The sequence below is a fragment of the Dermacentor variabilis genome, chromosome 10, assembly GCF_050947875.1.
Source record: "Dermacentor variabilis isolate Ectoservices chromosome 10, ASM5094787v1, whole genome shotgun sequence".
NCBI classification, from domain to species: Eukaryota; Metazoa; Arthropoda; class Arachnida; order Ixodida; family Ixodidae; genus Dermacentor; species Dermacentor variabilis.
In genome coordinates this window covers 84,344,679-84,369,292 of record NC_134577.1, presented here as the reverse complement: position 1 = coordinate 84,369,292, position 24,614 = coordinate 84,344,679, and the positions used below count along the sequence as shown (strand labels likewise).

The following is a 24,614-nucleotide window of genomic DNA, read 5'->3' as shown; positions in this document are numbered from 1 at the left end:
ACACTAAAGTTTACAATTTCTGCACACCCCTTCTCAAATGTACAAAATATTAGGGACAGGGACCTAGTCATGTGCAGACAAGTGTCTTTAGTCCCTGGTTTCCTTCGTTTCGTCTTTTCCCTTTGCCTTTTTTTGTCCATGTTCTTCCGAAGTGGCATGCATACTTTTACGAATGTGTACACACAATGCAACAGGAAAAGCTGTGGGGCACCAGGACTGGAACTGTACCAGTGCTTAGCTGACCTGCTTTCCTGTCAATCAGCTGCAGAAACAACCAAAGTGAGGGCGAGGCTTACTGCTTTTCAGCGCTGCCTGTCGCACATGGGGAGAGACAACCTGCTGGACCATGGCATTGCAAGGGCGGCACTTTGCTGTCCTCGCATTTCTAGCTACATTTACACAAACTCAAGTTACTTGTTCGGCTAAAGAAAGCAAGCTTTGTCCATGTAAACTCATCATCTGAGGAGACGCCCGATTGCTAGCCAAATTCAACATTGGTTCCCATGGACGATGCGCATTCAGGGTTGTTGCTAGCCCTTGTTCTACCTCAAATGTTTGTGGAGTATTTGAGTGCACTCAGCGTGAGCAGAGTAGCCCTGGCTTGTTGTCATCTGGACGCTGCCACCTGCCGCCCCAAGACACAGTCAAGTCACCTCAGGCAATGGAGATGCTTGTGGCCAGCTCGACCCAGCAGTTGTCTACGTCTGGCTAGCTAACTCTCGGCAGCTGTCAATGAAGCCAGTAATCACAAGTGACTGCTGTTGCTCTTTTTACGAGCGCAGTGATCGCTTGGCACAGCGATCGCTGCATGTACCAGCTCTAGTTTATGGAGCATGCACAGGAGCTATTGGCCCCTGTAACAAGTTGTTACCAGAGTATGTGGCGGTTTAAGGTTGAGAGGGGATGGAAGGGACTCTTGTGCATCCCGACATTTTCTTCCCTGCATGACTCTCGTGCCTCTTGAAATTTGGCTTCCCTGCATTAAATACGCAGCAGCAGGAGCCACTGCCATAGTTGGGAACTGACAACGAAAAGAAACACGTGCATTCCAATGTGCGCGCTGCCTGAAGGAGTGAGAGGAACTTGCTTACTGCTGTTTGACTACGAGACGGCACTTGTGGACCAACTAGCCACTTGTCAGTGCTCTTCAAAAGAATACTTGTGAAGTCTCACACACATACTTCTGTTTGCGGGACTACACCCAGGAATGACTTGGGCATTGGGCAGAGGCAGACATTTGTTCGGTAAGCTTGTATGGTGAGCCAAACTTGCTTAATTCCTCAGCATGTCTTATTAAGAAACTAGTATGCTTCTTACGTCAGCCAGCTGCCTTTCTATACAAAAGAAGCAATAAATGTCCTTTTTTGTATGTTCACACTACTCTATGCTGCGCTGCTTGTTCCCAAGAGCATGTGAGACACCAGAAATTTACCGGCCGAATATAAGACATAGCAAAACAAGACACACAGGACAAGCACTGAAGGGTACACACAGGATACATGCAGGATCTGCACATTTACTGGATGTATTCGGCGCAGTCCTGTCAGATTTTCGTACTGGTATAACATGTATCAGTGTACTAACAACAAACCAGTTCAGTTTTCTCGTTTAGTTGCTGTACGCTCTACTCGCTGTTACTTTTGTCGACGAGTTCATTGGTCAAGCTGGCGCTTCAACATCGGTTGCTGCTGACACATGCAAGAACACTCACGATCAGAGTTGTCAGTGAGAAGAAGAATTAAGGGTGAAGTACTCACGAGTCGGAGCGTGAGACGGGCACCTGGGTGGCGCGCTGTGAGGGCGCCCGGCGCAGGCGCCCCACACGCAAACAGATGCGCCCCATGGTGGTCTTGAGCAGGGCGGCCGCTTCCTCCTGGCTGGCACCCGCCAGGCTGTGGCCGTTCACCTCCAGGATTTGGTCGCCCTGGCAAAGGCGGCCGTCCAGCTGTGCTACTCCACCACGCACTACCTGCCAGGGCACCATGGACACATCACTGTCAGCTCCACCGATTCTAACAAGCCATTGCCATCATTATCGGACCACATAAAAGGACACACTAGGCAGGCATTGAATTACCATAGCATCTTATGCAGTCGACTCCCGTTAATTCGACCTCGGTTGGTTAGCCTCATCACCTAAGTCGAACCCACTGAAACTTCCTGACAAGAAACCATACATTGCTCTGCAAAGAAAACTTGTTTAGTTTGAACTCGAAAGCATGCTGTTTTGATTAATTTGATCTCCACAAACCCGCACAGGTTCTTTCTTGGGCAAACAGCAGTTACTGTAAGCGTGGAAAACACGAAATTCAGCAGAGGATGCTGCTGCGTCCCTAGGTGTGAAGCTGTTTTACGTATATTAATTTGTATCTTTTCATGGCCGACGCTCCTTCCTCCCATGAACCAATCAGTTTCCTTTTTTGTCAAGTTATGCTAAGCAAGTGAGGACCATACCAAGGGAGCCTTTGCCAGTATACGTGTCATTTTGTGCTTTCACATTACCAAAAGTAAACCATTGTTCTTTTATAATAACAGAGGAAAAAAAGGAAAAGACTGACACCGGAGGTGTGTCAACTCCGAAAAAACACAACAATGAAAGGGCTAAATAACACCTCTACAAATCAACCCGCCTACAGGGCTGCTGAATATATCGCACTGGTAAAAAGCAAAGACAAACAAAATTACCTCTCTAAGAAAGTGAGGAAGAAAATAAAGAAAACAGCACTGCAGTCAGATACACATGAACAGGGAAGGACCATCATAACGCCACATGTGGTTTGTCTTTCTACTCACTATTGCATTCTGAGGGCAACCGTGTGTTTCCACTCTTGTGCAAGAAGCACTTGCGACATTACAAAATTTTGCATCAAATAATGTAATCGTTTCCAAAAAGACAGGCCTGTCTTATTGCATGCAAAGCAAGCATGTAGTTGCTTTAAGACTGAGTGTAATGACTGCTGGTTTGGTAAGAAAGAAAATAAGTTAAAATTTCGTCAGTTCGCCGTCCTGTCAGCATCCATCACATTCACCCGATTAGACAAGATAGGGGGTCAAACCTAGAGTAATACACAACTCTGTCCAGCTGCTCAATGCCTCAGCACAGACCCAACACCGCATGGCATCTATGCAGTTACAGCTCATGCCGTCATCTTGGATAAAACTTGCAGAGCAGTGTCAGCTCTGTAAACCAGAAGAGGGGACATACCTCGGAGATAAAGACGCCCGGTGCATTGCGCCGGCCCACAATGCTCAGGCCGAGGCCACGTCCAGCCTTTTTGTGCAGCTCAACGGTGAGAATGTCTTGCTGCGGCTCCTCCTCACGAAGCACCAGCATCCGTACTACTGACGAAGTTTGCCGCAGAGCGGCAATGGCTGCTTCGTGGCATGCCTCTCGCAGATCTTCACCGTTCACCTGCACACATGAGCGAGCCGCACATGCAAGGCTTTATGGGAAACGGAGCACATAGATTGCTGGTGTTCGGTCAACGTAGAAAAGCCAAAACCCTGAAAACGTGCTTCTCCACACCTCTTGCTTGACCACCATGAGGGGGCGACAACCTTGCTCCAGAAGAGCAAACAGTGCATGAGTGCGCAAGCCGATGCCCACAAAGCATCCCGCAAAAATTACTAGAAGGAACTTTGGTGGTAGTGCCTACAGGAGCTGCAAGCAGGGTGGTTCAGGCTGCATGGGAATGAAGGATTGTATATGGACTTGCCTAATGGCTTCTAACGTGGCTTCTAACAACTTTGCGACAAACTGAACCATGTTCAACAAATGTTGTATTATAAATGCCATACTTTGCAGTGGTTGTGCATGTCCAGAGAGTCTTATTGCCTTCCGCATTTAGAAAAATTGGATTGCTTTAACATTTAAGCCAATAAATGCAGATGAAGTGTACTAAACAGGGGTGCGCAAATATTTGAGGCCCTTGAATAACAAATCAAGGAGTGCCCTATTTGATTCCGTCTCAGAATCAAATAGTCACTATTCATAAATGGAAATATCTTTTTTAATACTCTTTGGGCATTTCAAAATGTAAACCACACCCAATTAAACATAAAATTGGAGCAAAAGTAATGTAAATTTTCATCCCCATTGTCATAGTATAGAAATAAAGCATGAGAACTTGTGTGGTGGAGCAAGCACTTAGGTAACCATACTACAGGCTATACAGCAATCATTCATCCTCTATGAAGGGTCCTGTGCATGCAAAGAAACTACTTGTCTACTCCTATTGCTCCAGTTGTGCTTTTAATGAACAGCACTTCATAACATACAGTTAAACCTCGATATAACCAACTTCAATATAACAAAATTCTCGGTATAACGAGGTGTTTAACTTTTTATAACCTCTTGTCTATAGAACACCATGTATAATCAGAACATCAATATAACGAAGTGTATATGAGATTTCAATATAAAGAAATTTCACTTCCGCAGCAAAGGAATGCCGAGACAATAAATGCAAAGTTTTGCAGATGCAGATGGTCAAATGATTGAATTACAAGCGGCTACTTGCAAATGAACCTCGTGCGGTGCGACAAGGGCATCTGCCAAGGTGAAGCCACATCACATTCCATGCAAAGTCCAAGTGCGATAAGATCCTCTCGGGCCCTGCACACTTTGTGCTTTAGGTGCGAATGAGAGATTGCGAGAAAAGAAGGATGGCGGCTTCACGCATGAGTGCCGCCTCCCCGTGCAAGCAAAGGGAAGTGGAGGGGAGAGAGCTTGCGGTAATGCGATCAAGCGTGCGGGGGGGGGGGGGGGGGGTGGGGCGGGGGGGGTTAATTGGTGCGCATCGCAATTCCTGGTGCACATATCGGCCGGTGCTGCACATGGCTATAAGCGTGGCTGAGCGCATACGCAGCCTCACACCCGGCTTTAGAGGCAATCTCCCGCATGTGCGGAGAGTGGCCATGCCGAGACAGCGTGGCATCGTGTTAGCTGTCTTCCCACGCCTTTACTATTGGACGTTGTGTAATCTCGAGTTTCGTTAACTCGGAGCAAGAGGCAGACGAAGCATTCACTACCAGCTGTGGGGGCAAAATGCATGTGAAAGCGTGGCTGGCTTCGCTTAATTTATACTGCCGACGTGAAGATATCGTTGATATAAGTGGCATGAAACCGTATCATTCGTGAGCAACTTTCAAATTCATCCAAATGAATTCTTTTCTCATTCAAATCAGCTTCTTTCAATTGTCCGAAATTTGGAAAATTGCGCGACCCCTTTCCGTGTAAGAAAAATCGATCGGCGACTGTACCTTTCTTTGGATAAAAGGTCGAATTTCAATACAATGAAATTTCGATATAATGAAGCAAATTACCGATTTTACCTACTTCATTATATCAAGGTTTACAGTACCATGTAATGACCAGAACTTGCTAACCTTAAGAATACTAGGATGTGAACGTCGTTTTATATTAATTGTGGTAACAGCTATTCATTATTCGAAAACTGTTTGATATTCGATTCGGTTCGATTTTAGCACTATTCGATTCGTATTGGATTCGGTCTGAAAAATCACTATTTGCGCAACCCTAAGTAAGTGAACAAAGCCACATGAATGTCTGAAGTCACAAGCATGATCCACATACTAACAATCATTCCCATGGCAGCTGAACGATCACAGTGCCAGGGTTCCCTCCAGTAATTTTAGTAGAAAACTCTACGCTTGTGCCACTCCCACCCTCGCTCACCCCACTTCTCGTGCACAATCGCCAGCTTCAACAGCGCAACGAGTGTGCAGTCAGCCATCTTCTAGAGGGCAATGTTGGGAGGAATGCACGTATTCTCTATTGAATTTCTCCGGGCGCAGCTTCAACGTTGCCATCACAATTACTGCGACTGAAAATTCTTAAAACGTAACAGCAACAGTGAATAAGTTTGGATTGACAAAGTAACCTTTCAAAACCATATCTTCATTAATTTCGCGGTGATCAAGTGTTTGAACTCTAGAACAGAAAACGACAGTCAAAGTTCTATTTTTGGATTTCACGCTGACACCCCCAGCGCTAGTTTGTCAGTTTGATGTCACAGATTTCAAAGTGTTCTTTTTCGCACTTAAGTGGTTGTAACTCGAAAGAAGTTCTTGAAACTTGCCAAGTTCAGTCTTTGGCTCTTTCAGAATACAATGCAACTTGAGATTTTAGTGATGCATAACACTGAACTAGGCCCGAGCAGGCACTGTCAAAATTGGCACTGTCAAATGGTGAGTGGGTGCACGACTTCCAAGGCCCAATCACCACCCGTCTATGTGCGTTTTCTAGCTTTCTCAAGCCTCTTCTCACAGTAAGGGTGAGTTTATTGGTAGTGCACAAAGATCATTCACTTATACAGCTTAAATCATTTTTCTCTGAAGCTCGTTTCCGAAGACCTGGAACAACAATGACGCCTCGTTGCCAAGGCCAAGGAGGCTGCGAAGGCCAAAGGGTTCCTGGAACGAGGAGACCTCCCACCTCGTGTAGAACCAGGGCTTACCCCGGAATACTGTTTCGAAAATAAATGCTTACTCCTCCTCTTCCTTCTGCTTACTGCTCCTTTAATGTCACTTGCAAGGGCCCTCCAGATGCGGTCTTTCCCAGAGTACTTAAAGAGATGAGATGGAGAAATAGGAGCACAGGGGAGAAGGAATGGCTCGGTAATAATCGGGCAACTTCAGATTGCAAAACCAACTGCATTTGGGGACATCAATGAGCTGCCCCAATGCCACAGAACTCTGCTAATACATTCTGTGGTCTTGCATTGATATCCTTTAGGTTGTTTTAGGCTTAGGTGACACTCAGCTTTAGATGCCTGCACAACTCTTAGAAGTGGTTTAAGTTTTCCGTGAGCATTTTATGAGCAGGCTTTCCAATCAGTCACTTGCCTCTGTTGAATTGCCCGATGGAGTGAAGAATAGGAGACATAGTGCATAAAACCACCAGGCAAATCAAGTTTATGCACATCTATACTTAGAATACCGGAAATGTCTGAAATTACAGACACTAGAAGAGAAAGCTGGGAGAGCTGGCAGTCATTGAACATACTGCAACAACACAAACAATGAAAAGAAGAGAAACATAACTGTAGAAGACAAGCACTGACTGACAACACTCTTACTTCATAGAAGAAAAGTTAAACATAAAATCTTTCACATTTTGTACCAGTACTACTTGAATAAATTTTCAGTGTTAGTCGGAAGGCCAGTTAATAGAAAGGTCATCAAACATAAAAGCAATCACACTCAATGTTTCATCAGTAAGGTTCTACTTGTTAGTCACTGTTTTGTCCTGTGCAGTTCTGTTCTCATTTTCTTTTGTTCCTGCAGCTGTCTAAATATGTTCGGTGGCAGAATGTGTAAAACACGAGAGTCATCAAGAAGTCGGGCAGTTCTGTATGTAATCAGGGCTGGTGAATCAGGGCTGGTGTGTAAAAAAAGAGCATGAAGAATGTTGCCGCTCAAGATGACGCTTGTATCAGCCAAGTGCTGGTTGCACTCGCACATAAAGAAATTCATGTTAAGACGCAATTAGGGTGATATCACGTTGGCTGCCATGAATCTTACTTCAATATTTCTTCTTCAGGGTATTTTCTTTGATTTTGTGTTTTGCGAAGTTTGTGCAGTGTCCTCACTTCTGTGATACTGCTCCACTGTAAGTTTATCCTGCGTTGCTTCAGCAAACTTCATTTGTTAGTGCATAATTTGTCTTGTCCTCTTCTCTGCCTTTCTGTCCGTGTACATCCCTTTATGCACTGCTTTTTCAATTCCCGCCATGAACACAATAAGAGCATTCTTGCTCTATGCAGAGAGTGCTCAGTGAATCCTTGCACGACACTGAAAGATTTCCATTTCAGAACTATTCCTCGGCAATTGGCTTTTCATTGCTGCTACAGTGTTGCAGTTTTGCTTGTGCTGTGCGACAACTCACCTCCAGAATTTGGTCGCCCGGTCGAAGACGACCGTCCATCGCAGCAGCACCATCGGGATACACTTCGTGGATGATGACTGCACCCTATCAAAGAGAAAAAGCAAACACCGGACATAAGATTGTGGTCAATTTCAATATTATTATCTTTGAAAACAGGCCACACACATGCGTGCGTGCACGCACCACTGTCGTAACAATATGTCTTGATGCCTCGTGGCTGTGACTTGTCACAATGGTTAAATTGTTGCTTTGCTAACCTTATTCGTAGCCTTGAAACCATGTGAGGAAACTGCTTCCATTGTTTATAGTGACACTGAGGTTCTGTTTTGACAGCCCTTCATGTGTAACTTTTTCAAACTGGCTTTGAACAATGTATGTGTGAATTATAGCCATGCGCCCTTCTGCTTTCCTGTAGGTCAGGTTGTTATATGCATCTGGTTAACCTCCCCGCCTTCCCTTGCTTCTTTCTCCCCTCATCGCAGTACGAATAGTGAACAACTGGACTGGAGATGAGGAAGGTTCCTCACCAGAGGTGTGTCCGAGCCACCGACAATGCTGAGCCCCAGACCAAGTTTCTCCTTGGTGATTTCGATGGCCGTCGGGCGGCCCGGCCGGATGACGTCCGACCCCGGCGAGGTGGTGCCGCTGTCTGGCTTCTGGGGCGTTTGGTCTGGCGTGTGTTCGGCCACGGTTTCCGGCCGCAGTGGGGACAGCAAGGGCGATGGCAGGCGGCCATCGGGAGACGACGGGGATGGCCGGCATTTCGACGAGCAGTGCGAAAGTGCCAGAGAGCCCACCGTGCCTGTTGCCATCACACACACAGTTTTAGCAAGTGCATGGGGTGGAAAAGGAGAGCAACTTAAGGACACCAAATATTTCAATTTTTCGAACTGCACTGAATGAAACTAATTACAGGAACTAGAACAAACACACACCAGACAGGACAAGAGAGTGCTTTCTTGTCCAGTCTGGTGTGTCTATTTGTGTTAGTTCCTGTAATTAGTTTAACTCAATGCAGCTCAGAGTGAATGATGAGCAAGTAGCCCAGTTCTTCGCTTTGCCAAAATTTCATCACAGACCGTAACACATATCTAACACTACGGTGCATCAAAGTGGGCTTGGTCGCATTTTTACACTGCCTCGCCATAAATTATCAAATTGCTGCAGCAATAAAAAAATTGCATTAGCTGACCACATGCTAGCTTGCAAGGTGTCACTCTGTATGTCGCATCTGGTTTTCACAAACATAAGTTTCAAATGCTCTTTTCAATAAATTATGTATGCTGAGTAGTTGCAGAACTGCTATGCCATATGTATACCAGAAAGTGTGTTCATCCAGACTGTACCAGTGCTTGAATATTGTTTACAGGTGCTTGGTATACTTCAGGCATTATTCAAAAGGCAAACATGGAAGCATTGAGAGAAGTGTGCCGACTTGTTGGGCTAACATGCTTGTGAGATTTTCGAATCCAAAAGACAGATTGCGCCATATGTGAACACAAAAGGAAAGAACTGAGGATTGTCAAGAAAAAAATAAGAAAGACTTCAGGTAAATAAGGGTTATTAGACAGTAAAAACTGTCAATAAATGTTTTGGTGAAATAAACTCAAGCGCAGGTGACCATAGTTCTCTAGTGATGAGTCTCCAAGATAAGCAGCAACCTGTCTTCTGAGTTATGGTGAAACAGATTACCGAAAAAAGTCACAATTCATATACAACACAGCAGACTATGTTGCACAATACTGTAATGAATCTCATTCTATACATGCACTCACTCCCCACCTTTGCAATCTAGTTCATCATCATCAGGATTATGATGATGATCATCATCATCATCAAAGTGAGCTTTTCCAGCGCACTCAAGCATAAATGCTTTTTTGTGGGACAGGGAAATGGTTCCTTGATTACTGAACTTACATGAATGGCTAACTGCATTTGTTGTTTATATGTAATAATATGCACAACCATATTACCTGCTAAATTTGAATTGTACACAATTCACCAGTTGGAATCAAAGATTTGAAACTAGGACTCAAACCTTTGCAATCAAAGATGGAACCTGACTTTGTGGAAAGCATTCAGAACTCATTGTAACAAAGACACATACGACACAGGAATACCTTTGTTATATCTAATCTTCGTTACAAGCATTTATTCCCTCCCCCCCATTGCACACTGATATCACCAGAAAAAAATTCTGTAAGACTTCAGTAAACCTCATAATTTGTTATATCTGTGGGTCAGCCTTGAACTGTAGATGCCAGAGAGGTAGCAGAAAATAAAACTGAGTGGTGAAATGAGGCAACCTATTGGTAATATAGTCAGTGCGGTTGGCATAGAACACCTGACGAGCTTTAGGAGATGACCTTTCTGTGCAGCGAGCTATGCTCCTGCCAATGGTGGTGAATTTTAGTTTGGTATGTGGTGAGTGGTGTTTGTGTAGAGTGTTGAGTACCGGGCAAGGGAACAAGAGTTCAAGGTCGCAAGTCGGCCTCTAGAGTCTGTGAAGGACTATGTTTACCTAGGTCAGCTAATCACAGGGAACCCTGACCGTGAGAAGGAAATTCACAGAAGAATAAAAATGGGTTGGATTGCATACAGCAGACATCGCGAGCTCCTGACTGGGAGCTTACCGTTATCATTGAAAAGGAAAGTATACAATCAGTGCATTTTACCGGTGCTGACATGTGGGGCAGAGACTTGGAGACTGACAAAGAAGCTTGAAAACAAGTTAAGGACCTCGCAAAGAGTGATGGAACGAAGAATGCTAGGCATAACTTTAAGAGACAGAAAGAGAGTGGTTTGGATCAGAGAGCAAACGGGTACTGACAATATTCTAATAGACATCAAGAGAAAAAAATGGCACTGGGCAGGTCGTGTAATGCAGAGATTAGATAACCGTTGGACCATTAGGGTGACAGAATGGGTACCAAGAGAAGGTAAGTGCAGTAGAGGACGGCAGCAGACTAGGTGATGCGACAAAATTAGGAAATTTTCGGGTGCTAGTTGGAATCGGTCGGCGCAAGACAGGGGTAATTGGAGATTGCAGGAAGAGGCCTTCGTCCTACAGTGGACATAAATAGGCTGATGATGATGATGCCACTGATGATGATGTGTGCTGTTCGCATTCTTTAATTACTGCTCACCAGATCATGCGTTTACGTCTAATATGGCTGCTATAAATATAGATTTTATGCACTGTAATTCTTACAGCAAACATGAGTTGATGCTCACCAGTCTACAACATCATCTTTTTCCATTGTTATGGTCCTGTTGCACTGTTCCAGTCATGAACCTACATTAGCTTCACCAATTCTCATTTCTCCTTTACCAAGAAATACTTTTTAAGAGCTTTCAAAGAAAAAAAACTTTGCATTTTTTAAAAATGAAGAGCAGTGCCAAAAACAGTGCTCTCATTTAAACAAAACAGGAAGCTACAAAGCTGTTTGCACAATTATCATCATCATCACCATACTTTACTCTCCCAGAGTGACACTAGAACTAATACATACCTCCCCATATGTGACAGAGCATGGCAGCACACCTTCCTGCTAATAATCATAACCGCCCCTGCCACTTGAGCTGACAAACTGGTTGCCATAGAGAGATGACATTAGGACAAGAATGGAATCAGTAAATGGAACAATGATGTCAGCCAGCTGCAAGGCGAAACGAGATAATATGTGGCGGCAAGACTACCAAAGGCCAACAGAATTGGAGCTGCATTCTCTATGAATTCCAGGAATGTCACTTTCCGTATGTGCTCATGGCTCCGAAAGCAAAAGTGGATGTAATGCAGAAAGAAATGCCAGACCTGCCATGAAAGTTATTTTACCATTACAGTTTTTGAAATCATTATCAGGTTGCCCATCAGTTCAGTGGGGTGCTGCACTGAGCTTAACATGTCACAAAAGCAGATGTAATGCAGAAAGGAATGCCAGACTTGCCATGAGAGTTATTTTTACATTGCACAGTTCTCGAAATCACTATCAGCTTGCCTGTCACTTCAGCGGGGTGCTGCACTGAGCTTAACATCTCACAAAAGCAGATGTAAAGCAGAAAGGAATGCCAGACTTGCCATGAGAGTTATTTTTACATTGCACAGTTCTCGAAATCATTATCAGCTTGCCTGTCACTTCAGCGGGGTGCTGTACTGGGCTCAACGTCACACAAAAGCAGAGGTAATGCAGAAAGGAATGCCAGATGTGCCAAGGGAGTTATTTTCACATTACACGAACAGGCTCTCGAAAACATCATTAGGTTGCCTTTCACTTCAGTGGGATGCTGTACTGAGCTCAATGTCACAAAAAAGTGATAGTATCTCTGAATATGCTCGAATGAAAAGTATGGTCCTTGGTCAGCTGAGTGATGCATGCTGGCAAGGATTGAATGTCACAACAATTTCATTACGTACAACACTCCAGTTCTCTGTTTTGCTTACACTTTACAATGAGAGTGCATTTCCCAGCCTGCATCGTTCAGTAATACAGTTGTCATTCGTTGCTCATCTGTTTTATCCATTGGTTTAGTCTAATAGGAAGAAGATAACTGGTGGCCCACTAGAGTTGAAGAATGAGTGCCAAGGGAAGGGAAGCAGATTCAAGGACGGCAGAATATTAGGTGGAGTGATTAGAACAGGAAATTTGCAGGCATACAGAATGGCGACGGCTGACGCATGACAGGGGTAATTGGAGGTTGCTGGGAGAATCCTTTATCCTGCAGTGCTCACAAAATAGTTTTTTTTTTATTTTCTACAAATGCACATGTTACAAAAGGGCGAGTATATTCTTTTTGTTACCACAATACATAATTGCCATTGTGGTAGCACTGAGTCACGGGAATGAAATGGTAGCCACGGATGTTATCTTTTTGCAAGAAAGAGCATTTTAGTGTATTACTCTTTACAAACATGCCCTGAGAACCATTCAGGCATTGCACTGGATCTCACATTCTTAAGCCAACTACAATGTAACAGTTGTAACCAAAGTGGGGGATATTTACGTTTGCTCACCACTTGAATCGGCTAGCGCCTGTGCCATTTTTTTCTGCTGCCGAGGTCTTGCATAACGGCTTCACTTCCAAAGCAATCGAGTGTAGGCGAACCGTAAACTCATGCTGAACTGGCCTTACACGACGTCAAATAGAAGAGTGCAGTGCACGCAGTGCTTGCTGCACTGTTAAACTGAGGGCACAAGTTTTGCCCTCATCTAAACTAATGCCAAAAGTAAAGCCAAATCGAATAGACTCATATACAAGCAGGAGGGATCTGTTGTCTCGATCGTTGTCTGCATTTTTTGCCATGTCAAACACAAGCCAATGAGCCCAGCTTGGAACACTCAAACAGCTATGTTATCAAAACAATGCAACCCCTAAGGGCACTTTGCTTTCTTGCTATCACGTCCACAGTTGGTACTGATTTAGCAAGAGGCAAAGTGCTTAGCCACAGCTAAGCAACAACGTTCACTGTTTCACCAAAACAATTTCAGACCGCACAGCAATACAGCAGTTACTCACGAGACTGTTCTCACATGCGCTTTCTGAGTTAGTCTATATCATGTTGGTAAATGATTTCAGCCACTACAGTACAGTGAGAGAAAGCCTTCAATTTTGCAATACATGCATTACTGTCCAAAAGGCTATAGCATTGTTTACGAAATGTAAAAAAAAAAGGAAAGAAAGAAACAGAAACAGAATGGCACACAAGATTCATTTATGAATATTTGTTCTTAAACAGGTGTGTTCAAATAGCAAAATTTTTTAATCGAATATGAATATGCAAGAAAAATAGCCTTTAAATACTGAATCCCATACTGAATATTTGCAATTTTTAAGCAAAGTGAAATATAAAGGTTTCACCAAGTTTGTATAGCAACAGAAGGCTTATATACACCATACGATATATCTGATTCCGTGGAAAATTCCATGCCAGGTCAGCTGAGAGGCTTCTAAATGAGGCACAAAGGAAAGCTGATCGTATCTGTAGCATCATGACAATGACAGTAAGGAGACAAAGCAGCGGCAAGTCACCTGGCACTCTTAGTAGAGTGTAGTGCTTGTTGAGTGAAATAAGTACAATACTATCACACATTATTGGCTAAATCGCACGAACAAATTCACAGGCTGCCTAAGGCAAGGCAGGCTCATTGACCAACTTAAAACCATTGATCTTAATTTATGCACAAGTGTTGTCTACAGGCAACACACAAGGAAAAAAAAATTTTTTTTTTGTGCTTAGTTTTGGTACTGAGTATGAAGTTTCTGGCTAAATGTCTTTGGCCAACACTGAATGACAGGCAGAAAGTGTCATTTGTTGAGCTGGAGTGGGTGCACAGGACAAGAAAGAAGTTTGGAATGCAACTCGCATTCTTTTGAAAGCACAGTAAGAAGAGACAGACCGATGCAAGAGCCCCGGCAGCAATGGCACCACGTAGGTAATGTAAAGCAAATGCAACGTACACCTATGTTTCACATTCGACAAGAACTGCCTGCACATGTTCCAAACGGAGCCACAGATGGCTTCGGGTGAACGTCGCTTCCAGTGTTCTGCTTGGTGTTGCACTCCCAGCACCCCAATTGCTAAAAAAGCTTCTTCAAAAAGATATTTCTTCTTTTCGTTGAATATGCTTATTGCTGGTGTATTTTGCATATTTAGATAAAAAAAATTTCCTTTGGCTATTTATTTCTCTCATTCTTAAATGGCCAAGCAATCTCCCCTATGCGTTCACCAGGGGTGGAAGACCTTGAACAAGTGTTGAAACATTTTTTTAAGCGTAAAAATTGTGGTTTTGGAGCAGAATATTTTGAGATTGGAGCAGGCTAAGAGGAAGGGGAGGGAATTTTATGAGTCACAAATTTCAAATTCGGAACAGAACACTCAAAATCCGGGGAAGCTCAAAGAAGTAAGCTATCGCAATTTCAGTAAATGACAAGTTCAGGAGTCGAAGTTTTTGAATTAACCACACGAAGTGCTTTTAGAAACAGCCTTACAGTTGTCATAGAACCAGCTTCAAAGGGCACAAAAGAATGCTGTGTTCTGCTTTCTGATGTCTACTGCACACAGTCAATTACCGAAAGTTCAAGCTCCCACAATTCAAACCAATGGATAACTCGAACAGCAATTTTGGGTCAGGTTGCGGCAGCAGACATTTAGGTGGAGAGAAACTCTCAATACTGCAACACATAAAGGCATAAGATGGTTGGTTCAAGCAAAAGTCCCATCACCCTCCCATCATTTATTACGTTTGATGGCCAAACACAAGTTGAAAAATTCTGGCTGAACGCTACGGTGCGTGCAGTATTTTTTGTTTTGTTTTTCGTACCAACACTAAGGCTCTCTGGTGCAGCTCCAGCATAGCTCCGGCGTATGCTATAGCCGATATGCGGCGCGATCGACTGAGACCACGTGGTACTGGTACGACAGTGAAGCTGCAGCTCCATTTGTGTTTCATTACATGGTTGCTTTGCACGCTGCAGGCATTCTTCCGATAATTCGAATTACGACTTACCGAAAAATGCTCTGCAAACCAATGTACTTCTCACCATTAGCAATGATATTGCGAAATTACAGGCGCGCTATTCCCCCGAGGACGTGGCTAATGCAGGGCGATTTGGCATTCACGCGGTGAATGACTGGGTGCATTTGATGCTGCAGTGAATCCTCTTAATGGCATCTTCAACACGTGCATCACTACCCACGGCAAAAACGGTCATTCATGGTATTTATACCAACCCAATGAGGATTCTCAGTGTGAGTACTTCACTGTGCGACACTCTCAATCGACACAAATGTGTCTATGGACTTCGCTTGTTTCCATTTTTGTTTCCACATTAGATATGTAACTTATTTTCATGGCCAAATGACATACGCTTCTGTGTGGCCAAAAAATTTGCGGTGAGGCCTCAACTGGTGTACTAATGTGCTACTAGTGCAGCACAAAATTAAAGCAAATGCAATAACATTTTTGCAACATGGGTGCTTCAAATGACTTTAAACCGAGTGTCCTCAGACTCAAATACGATGCATGCAGTACTACACAGTGTTCCTCGCAGGCCATGCGCAGCCCATTCGTTTACAACACATTGAATTATTTGAATTAGTATTAACAGGTGACACGTCAAAAGTCATTTAAAAGGACCAAGATGTCTAGAAAAACTTATGAGCTTTTACGTAAGGTGACTCGCCAGGTGACCGAGCCAAAGCTCATTTGGTTTACCATCACTGCTGGCAGAAATAATCATGCCTGCGTGTTGGCGTCTCACGAGATGAGTTTGAAGATGTGTAATTCAGAAGTCTCCGACCAAACACGAACACGGAAGCGCTAATGTGATCGCACGTGAATGCAGTACAATGCAGGCTGGAATGGCGTGGTACTCAATGCCTGCAGCAATTCCTTGGCTGCAAGGATATTGTTCTGAAGCTGGCTTCAACACCAAACCTTAGTGGCTGCGCGCTTACTGTTTTGGAGCAACTAGGGTCCAACTCGAGGCATTTTTACGGTTTAGGCACAGCTTGGTGCAGCAGTTTGCAAATGCAGCATTTTGGCACAAGTGGCACAGCTGTACCCCTCCGGGTTCACTCAAGGCACTGGTTCAGCTGAACAACAAACCACAGTTCTCCTGCAGCAGAGTCACTCAGAAGCCATTTGCAGCCCTCTTTCTCTGGCTCTGTTGACCGTAACAATGGTTGTCCCATATAGCACACGAATGAAAGGAATACAATAAAACTTCATTATAAAAAAGTTGACAGGGGACCCAGGATTACTTCATTAAATTCATTACTTTGTTATTTCCATTATTGCATGTACTGCCCTATGAATTTCTATGAGGATTTCAATGTAAATTTCACTTACTTCATTTTATTCATCATTTATAGTTATACCTCGTTTCATTATAGTGAACTTCAACTGTATTTCAAAGCTTTGCACAGTGAATCCTCAAACTGAATACAAATGGGATAGTAAGACCATTCAATTAACATTGGTAATTTTGAATATTTGCACTCTCCCAGTTTTAAGTGAGGCAAGTCAATATCCTGAGGAATTATGCCAAAAGACAAGACAAGCATGCAGCCAATTGCACAACTACAAAGTTTCGCCACACAGACCAGTGCATGCTTTTTAGCACAGAATTTGTCTGTGATAATTAATTCAGCCTTAGAAAAGCACTTTCCCATATCCAGATGCGATCATTGTAACTGCATCATGATCAGTATAATCATGATCAATCTCCTCACTTTGGACGCTCAATGAAAACTAGAGGTTGGCAACCTGACTCATCAGTCGACTCACCCGGACAGACCCATGAGTTTGAGTCTGAGGAGAATGGCTTAGTTAAATTTTGGTGAGTCTGAGTCCGAGTGAAGCCCAGCTCAGTAGAAGCCTTAAGCAAACAACAAATTTTGTCAGTCTGAGCGACTTCTGATTATTCCGCTGCCCTAGTGTCAATGTCGAAAAAGCCATCCATACAATCGTGGCGTGTTCCATGTTTCAGCTGACTGTATGAACAGAAAAAGCAGAATAATGTGGCCGCTGCATTATAGGCAGCACGTTTGGATTTTTGCTGCCTCCTCAAGGTCACTGCACTTACCCTTTCTCTCACACACCTATATCAGCTTTATGTGTAGCATTTGTCCGAATTTGTCGCAGTGCCGGCAATGCAAGTACCGCTGCCACTCACTCTAGACATGTGGCGCAATGCTTCCATAGCCCTCCTTGCCCTGTCCTTCTCATTTTCCTCCTAAAAGTGTGTCCACTCTTCATGCCTCTGAGGCACGATGGAAAGAGTTTTGAAGGGAAACACTGAAAGCCTCACGGGAAGCATGAAGCATTGCGTGAAATGCCAAGCATAGCGTTCATTTTCGATTTCACCTTTGTGACGAAGGTGAGGGATGGCCAAACTTATGGTAGCGGTGGCATCGCGAGAAACAAGCGAGACTGATGCCAAATGCCAAGTTCAGTGGGTTCAGTCAGGTTCACTCGCTCAACCTTCTTTCACTGTACCGTGCATGCGTGCTTTTTAAAGTGAGCATCAACACTGTTGCCTTGTGGGGACGCAGGGCAGGCGTTCAACACAATTGACAGCCTGAGTAAGTGTAAGTCCATTAGTCTGAGTTCATCTGCCTGAGTCCGATACTGGTGAATGTGATTCTGAGAGAGCTTGGCTGAGTAGGATTTTGGCGAGTCTGAGTTCGAGTGAGCCCATCTGAGTAAAATTTCGGTGAATATGAGCCCAAGTGAGCTTAGCTGAGTAGAATTTTATGAGTCCAAGTGAGCCCGGCTGAGTAAAATTGTGGCGAGTCTGAGCCCAAGTGAGCCCCGCTGAATAACGCTTTGATAAGTTTGAGTCTGGGTGAGCCCAGCTGAGTAGAATTTTGGCGAGTCTGATATATATATATATTTTGTAAATGAGTCCGAGTAAGTTCCGTTTATTTTGCCAAACTATGTTAAAGACTAATTAGTGTTCATATAAATAAAGAAGGGGCAGTTGGATCATCCACCACAACAATGCTACGTTGGGCATGTTGGTATCCCATACCTGTGAAAACGACATGAAAAAACAAAGAACGAAGCAGAGGACTAGAAGGACAGAGTGCTGTGTTCGTCGAGCCCTCTACTTCATCCTTTATTATTCTGTACTGTTTTCACAAGTACGACAACACCCCTGCACTCTCCATTAAGAGGGAATGAGATTTTGGCAAGCAATTTCACCACTACACTCAAGCACACTTCCTCCATGCTGGATTTGGCATCCCGCAACTTTCTTTTTGTCCACTAAATGCAAACTGGTGCTGTAGAGGCAGCATTTTGATAGTGTTGACATTGCTGCTGAAGCATGTAAGAGAAAAAAGCCTCCAAGAACGCTTCCAGCAATGAAAGAAGAGGTGGAACCAGTGCATTGCGTCTAATGAAGACTCTTCTGAAGGTCACCACACCGATGCATCGGGAAATGTGCAAAGTGTTTTTAAAGAATACTGTACAAACTTTTAGGACAAACTTCGTACTCCATCATGCTTGGCTGTATCCATTCTGTAGCCTTTAATTTCCCCAGAAACGTGTTGACATGGCAACAAAAAAAATGTAGATTTAGAGAGTAAAGGAACAGATCCGTAAATCGGACAGCAGTTCCTGCCAAACGCTCTACCACATGGAGGAAAGCATTGCCGCTGGCCAGGTGGTACTTACAAGCAAACGTTTCCAAGGGACATCAAGCGGGTTAAGTAGAAGGGCATGCGGCGGCCAAAGGTGGCAAGCCAGAGCCGAAGCATGCACAGCAGGCAACAAGATGAGGGGGCATTCACGAAGCACAGGCCCGTCGCCCCATGCATGCAGGCACGCACAGTTTTCCCCACCGCCACCACGGCAGCAGCAGAAGTGGAAGTGGCAGAGGTGGCAGGTAGAGGGCAGCATGGGACAGGGTAGATGAGAGAGAGAGAGAGAGAGAGAAAAGGCACCAGCGTGCGCCCGAGCGAGAAAGAGCGTGTTGCTTGATTTGCAAAGGCCCCCTGCCCCAAAAGCCTCTACCCTGCTGTCCTGCAAGATGGCTGAAAACGCTCAATGCACCTAATGAAAAATGCTGGGCTAGTTAGAAATTAGATATCTGAGCAGTTTCCAGAGATTAGGGAGGACAAAAAAGAAATCTGTGCAGGAAACTTTGCTTATGATTGTCAATCATGTAAGTGGCTAGCCGAGTGCTTGTAGGAAGCTTACCAACATACTATGTTGGGCTAGCATTGCTGTCGACATTAGTGGTGCAAAAGGTTGAGAAAGAATAAAGAGACAGACAGAAAAGGCACTTTCTGTTGGAGCACTTTCTGGCAGAAAGAGCTTTTTCTGTCCGTCTCTTTTTCTCCTTCCCAACCATTTGTGCCACCAGCATTGACAGTCTAGAAAGCTACTCACTTTATTAAAGAAATGGTGCGTTTGATTGCACATTTTTGTTGCAGTGAAGATATCTAGGTAGTTATTGTTGCATGAATGCCTAGTTCAATAGATGACAAAACCGTTAGCCAGCACATCTACGGCAGTAGTATATAGTAGTTGGATAACACCTGCATCTCAAAGATATAATAGTCGGTGCTCAGTGACGAGTGTACCTTGCAACTCACCTACACGAGAGCTCGTGTCCTTTGCATCGGCTCTTTTCGTATAGGTGGTAAAACTTTGACCATAGACAAAGAAAATGGGCAAAAAAGAGCTAAAGAAGAAGGTTATTTGCTTTAAAAAAGGAAAGGCACCTTTGAAGAAGACAGAAAAGATGAAAGGACAGGGACGATAAATGCCAGAGTGGAAGCACAGGGCAGGACATCCAAACAAAAGGACAGGACAGGAAAAGTGCTCGTTTCCTGCCTGTCCTGTTGTCTTCTATGTCTTTTCCTAAGGCTTTCTTCTTCGGCCCAAGTGCTTAAAAAGTCCCAAACTCTCAAGCTATTTAGAAACAGCAGTCTCTACATGCGCTCTTTGTGATCACCTAGCGCTCAAGGCTTGTTTACTGCATTTTGACACGTATAACCAACACAAGAGACTCAAGCGATTTTAGAAAAACAGGAGGCGTAAATTAAGACTAGACTTTGCCTTCAGGTGCGGCTTCATGGCAATGTGCTTCTCATCGCCATGAAGTTGCACCTGAAAAGAAAATTTCTGTTGTCACGAGGACACTTGCAAATCAATGCACAATTCATGTTAATTTCTCCATGCTGCTCCGAAGTTGTGGCATGCTTCAGCAGAAATCAGCAGTAAAGGCCATGAAGACTGAACAGCAGAGTAAGCTTGTTTTGAAAGCTTTGGTTCTGCAGGTTGCGTTTACAAAAATATAAATGCTGTAATAGGTTACTTACATGTGTCAGAGCAGCAGCTTTTGCTTTCTTATCCTAGGGCTACGACTGTGGCATAAATTATATGCGAAGGTGGGTTGTATATGCAAAAATGCGGTCTAGTCACATGTGTTTTGTAGTCTTGGAACCAGTGGCTGTACCAAGGTCAGCTACACAATGTTGACTGGCAACACACAGCATGTTACATGCCAGTGTGTGATGCACCATGTTGGCAATCAAACAGGCTCCCTTCTGCATTTGCACTGGTGCTTGCATAGCCTGTGAGCTCCGACAGACGTGCTGACCATGCCAAAACATTACTGCTCGCATACCATGTCAGCTCATTATCAACCTGTGGTGTATTTCTTATGTGAGCGGTATGGCTTGCTTACTTCCCATCTTGTGTATAAATTTAGCTGCCAGCACCAAGCAAGCCAAACACGTCAAAGTGTAGACAAACCTTGAGATTGTCAAACACAAGCATAGGCTACCAATTTCGTTTGCCCGAGTTTGAAAGCTGTCTCTGCCAAGTAACACTTTAGCATGCATTTAGTGCTGATTTCATTAGACTGATGGCAATTAATACAGGCACAAAAGTTTGCAAATTAACAATTCATGCTAAAAAAATGGACACCAGGTCATGCTAAATCAAGATAAACTGTCCTTATCAAGAGCCAAGTCATTAAACGTTTAAAAATTAAAACATTGCAAGCGAATGCTGCCATACAAAAATTCACAAAAGATGACTCAATAGAAACAAGTCATCGGCTGGATGTTCACACAGTACTCAAATGTGTCTTTTGTAAAGGAAGTTACGTCTGGTATTTCCACGTATCCATGCGTGAAATTCTCAGCATGAACTTAAGCTGTAGTCTTGCAATAACATAAAATTTCATCCGTTGTCTGAAATACATACTAAGTGCTATTCAGTGGTGAAGGTCTGCATATTTTTTGTTATGCTGTGGATTAGCACAACACGTCAAATTCAGGTACATAACGTGCCATGGGGACACTGCGTGACTCGTCAGAATGTGCAGTATGTGCATCAGTGCAATCCTCACACAGGCATGGATTGGTCAAAAACGGCACTCGTGAAGCCTGAAGAGAAAAGGCTTAAATATTGGGAGCATCTCCTTGCTTCAAAGGAAACTGGTTCAAGGTCAGTGCATGAACAGCATTACATTCATACTGACAAACGACTTCACAAAAATGCAAGTGCTTCAGTGCCAGTGGACACGTGCACAATGCGGAAGGCATTGGACGAAACGGAAACAGAACGTGTGCACATGAAGTTCCAAACGAGTCTCGCAGGGTTTTCAATCAGTGCCCATTAGGTACTTCTTTGAAGTCTCTAAATACAGTCAAACACCTTTATAACAAAGTGCCTGGGACCTTTGAAGTTATTCATTATACAGGTCACTTCGTTGTAAAGGTCGGACACCGCACAGCTTATAACAGAACTGGGACAGAATTATTCTATGGTAATTTAATCAATGATAATGAAGTGTAGCACCTAAGCAAGCAGCTCCACGCGCCGCACGCTGGAGTCAGTTCTCGAACAAGAATCGAACCAGCTGCGTTCAGTGATTTCGTGTGTGTTCAACCGGTGAGTAATAAAGAATGTGCGAGGTCATAAACCACATGTCTTCCCACAATTCCTCCATTATGCAGGTCATTTTTTTGTAGAGGCATTTGTTGTGGAGGTGCTTGACTGTACAGCTTAGTCCACTGTTAAAAGGAACACTCAAATGTGCAGCTCTCACCTGGCTCGTGCCAAAGGGGCAAGTGGCTGCGGAGCAATGTAACTGCACAGGTGTGTAAAAAAAAGTCGGAGCCACCAACCACAAGTTAACTGCTTCAAATCTGAGCGATTGTACTCTTGCGAGAGAGGAAAAACCTGTACATGCTCTGCACTTAAGCGTTCCCTTTAACAGTGGACCCCTCTGTACAACTGGTTGGTGATTTTCTAAGCATTTTTACCCTGGTAACATCATCCTCCAAAAGTGAAGGCGAGCTGACGTATAAGAAGACTTTTTCGCGAATTCCAAGAGCCTTGATAATCTCCCGTGTTTACTGCTTATGGTATCTACTAACAATGCGTGTTTCATTGAACACGCTTTCATTTGTGCTGAATGACAAAGAAATTTCGTATCTTTCAGATTGACTGGTGGCATTTTTTGATGATGGTTTCTCCCCATTTTTGCTATGTTTAGGGCATTGTGGAATTGTATGTGTTGTTGCTTTCTACACGCATATATTGCCTTGAGCGCAGTAAACATGACAGCCGTTAATCAGCACTGCATCCGTATCTACATTCCTGGCTCATTTTTGCGCTGCGTTTTCCACGGTGATCGCCCACCAATTGGGTCACTTTTCAATCCTACTGTTGTTCTGGCTGTCATCGCATGCCAGCAGTACTGTTCTTCAGTTGCTGTTTGCTAACTGGTGCATGTAGACAAAACTTTGCATCGCAGCTTCTCATGTTTCCTTTTACCCTACTTCCTACCAGCCGGTTCTTGCGGGCATCATTTGGAACTTCAGTGCACTGCGAACAGTTTGCAGATCACAGGTCAGGCAATGTGCTGAGGGTACAGTAATTCACAGCCAGGTAAGTGCTACAGATAACCCTGGGTGTCATCAGTCGAACTGCGCCGAAGCAGGTCGTGAAGCCAGCGTATTGTCCCCAGTCCTAGAGAGGATGACACCAGCGAGCAAGAAATGAAGACTTGAACTCCGCAGGACAGGCTGTCTACTCCCCATTGCCTTATTATTCAATCATAAACCTTCATGTGATTGCCCTATGTTTTTCTGAAGCAACATGTGCAGAACTGGTGAGTATGTGCCTGTTTTTTCTTGCCGCTAATTGATGAGTGATGATGTTAGTTCATCAATGTTTGCATCACCTCCAGTACCTGTTAATATTTACATTGAGGCAGTGGTAATGAGTACAACGAGGAAAGGCACTTGAGCACACGACAAGAAAGCCCTCTGCAACTAATGTCTTGACGATGCATGGCTCGAAACTGTGGTCGCCTAATTCTTATGGAGAAAGAACCAAGCGCAATAATAAACAATACTAATAATAATAATGAGCAGCAGCCTACTTAAATCCACTGCACAGTAAAGCCTCTCCCAGTGATTCCCAGTCAACCCAGACTTCTATTTGCCAAGGCTATCCTAATGCCTACAAACTTATTACTGCCATCACTCCAGGATGCCCTCAGCTGTAACTGCCTTCACTCCGCACCCAATCTGCTCCTCTTCGTTGTCATCCGTGATATCCATTGTCTCTAGACCATCCGTTACGCGGTCTGCACACTATATGACCTGCCCGACTCCACCTCTGTCGCTTAATCCGGTGTGCCCAAGTAGACTTGTCGGGCCACCGATGCCCACTCCTGGCTGTGTGATCAATTGCGAACATGAAACATCTGCAGACTGGTTGCGCCATCTACAGAGAATTTGGTTAAACTAAAAAGCTATGGTAGGCTTTGTTTTTAGATGACAGATGGCATGACAAAGCACAGTGACTGTCAGTGTTGTTCTCGTTTTCCAGAATGGTGAATTGGTGCAGGAATTCCATGCATTTTTTTAATGATGGAAAAAGTCAAGAACTTTGAATAAGGCAGAAATTCAAGTGTTTCTTACGAACTCTATGATTCAGATGACTTTCATGTTGATTACAAGGAGTCATCAAGGGACAACGACAGTGACGGAGAAGCCATGTTGCCTGAGGAACACTCATTATCCTTATTCAAATCATTAACATAAACCTTAATTTTTTGTTAATAGTTTTTAGTGCAATGAAACACACGACACGAGAGAAGGCACACAGGACACAGTGGTAATAACAACTGTTGTTATCATCATCATTGTTAGTAGCACTGCGTCCTGTGT

At 44.0% G+C, this 24,614-nt stretch overlaps 1 protein-coding gene across 2 annotated transcripts in view; it reads right to left on the bottom strand.

Moving 5' to 3' along the window:
• Positions 1-24,614, bottom strand: part of LOC142560752 (multiple PDZ domain protein-like) — a 311,252-nt gene that overhangs the window by 14,338 nt on the left and 272,300 nt on the right. For both annotated transcript variants that reach the window (XM_075673072.1, XM_075673073.1), the window contains 4 exons: positions 8,437-8,711; positions 7,910-7,993; positions 3,206-3,412; positions 1,758-1,969 (listed from right to left, as the gene is read on the bottom strand). In XM_075673072.1, coding sequence (XP_075529187.1) covers positions 1,758-1,969; positions 3,206-3,412; positions 7,910-7,993; positions 8,437-8,711 — 778 coding nt within the window. The remainder of the gene's footprint in view (positions 1-1,757; positions 1,970-3,205; positions 3,413-7,909; positions 7,994-8,436; positions 8,712-24,614) is intronic.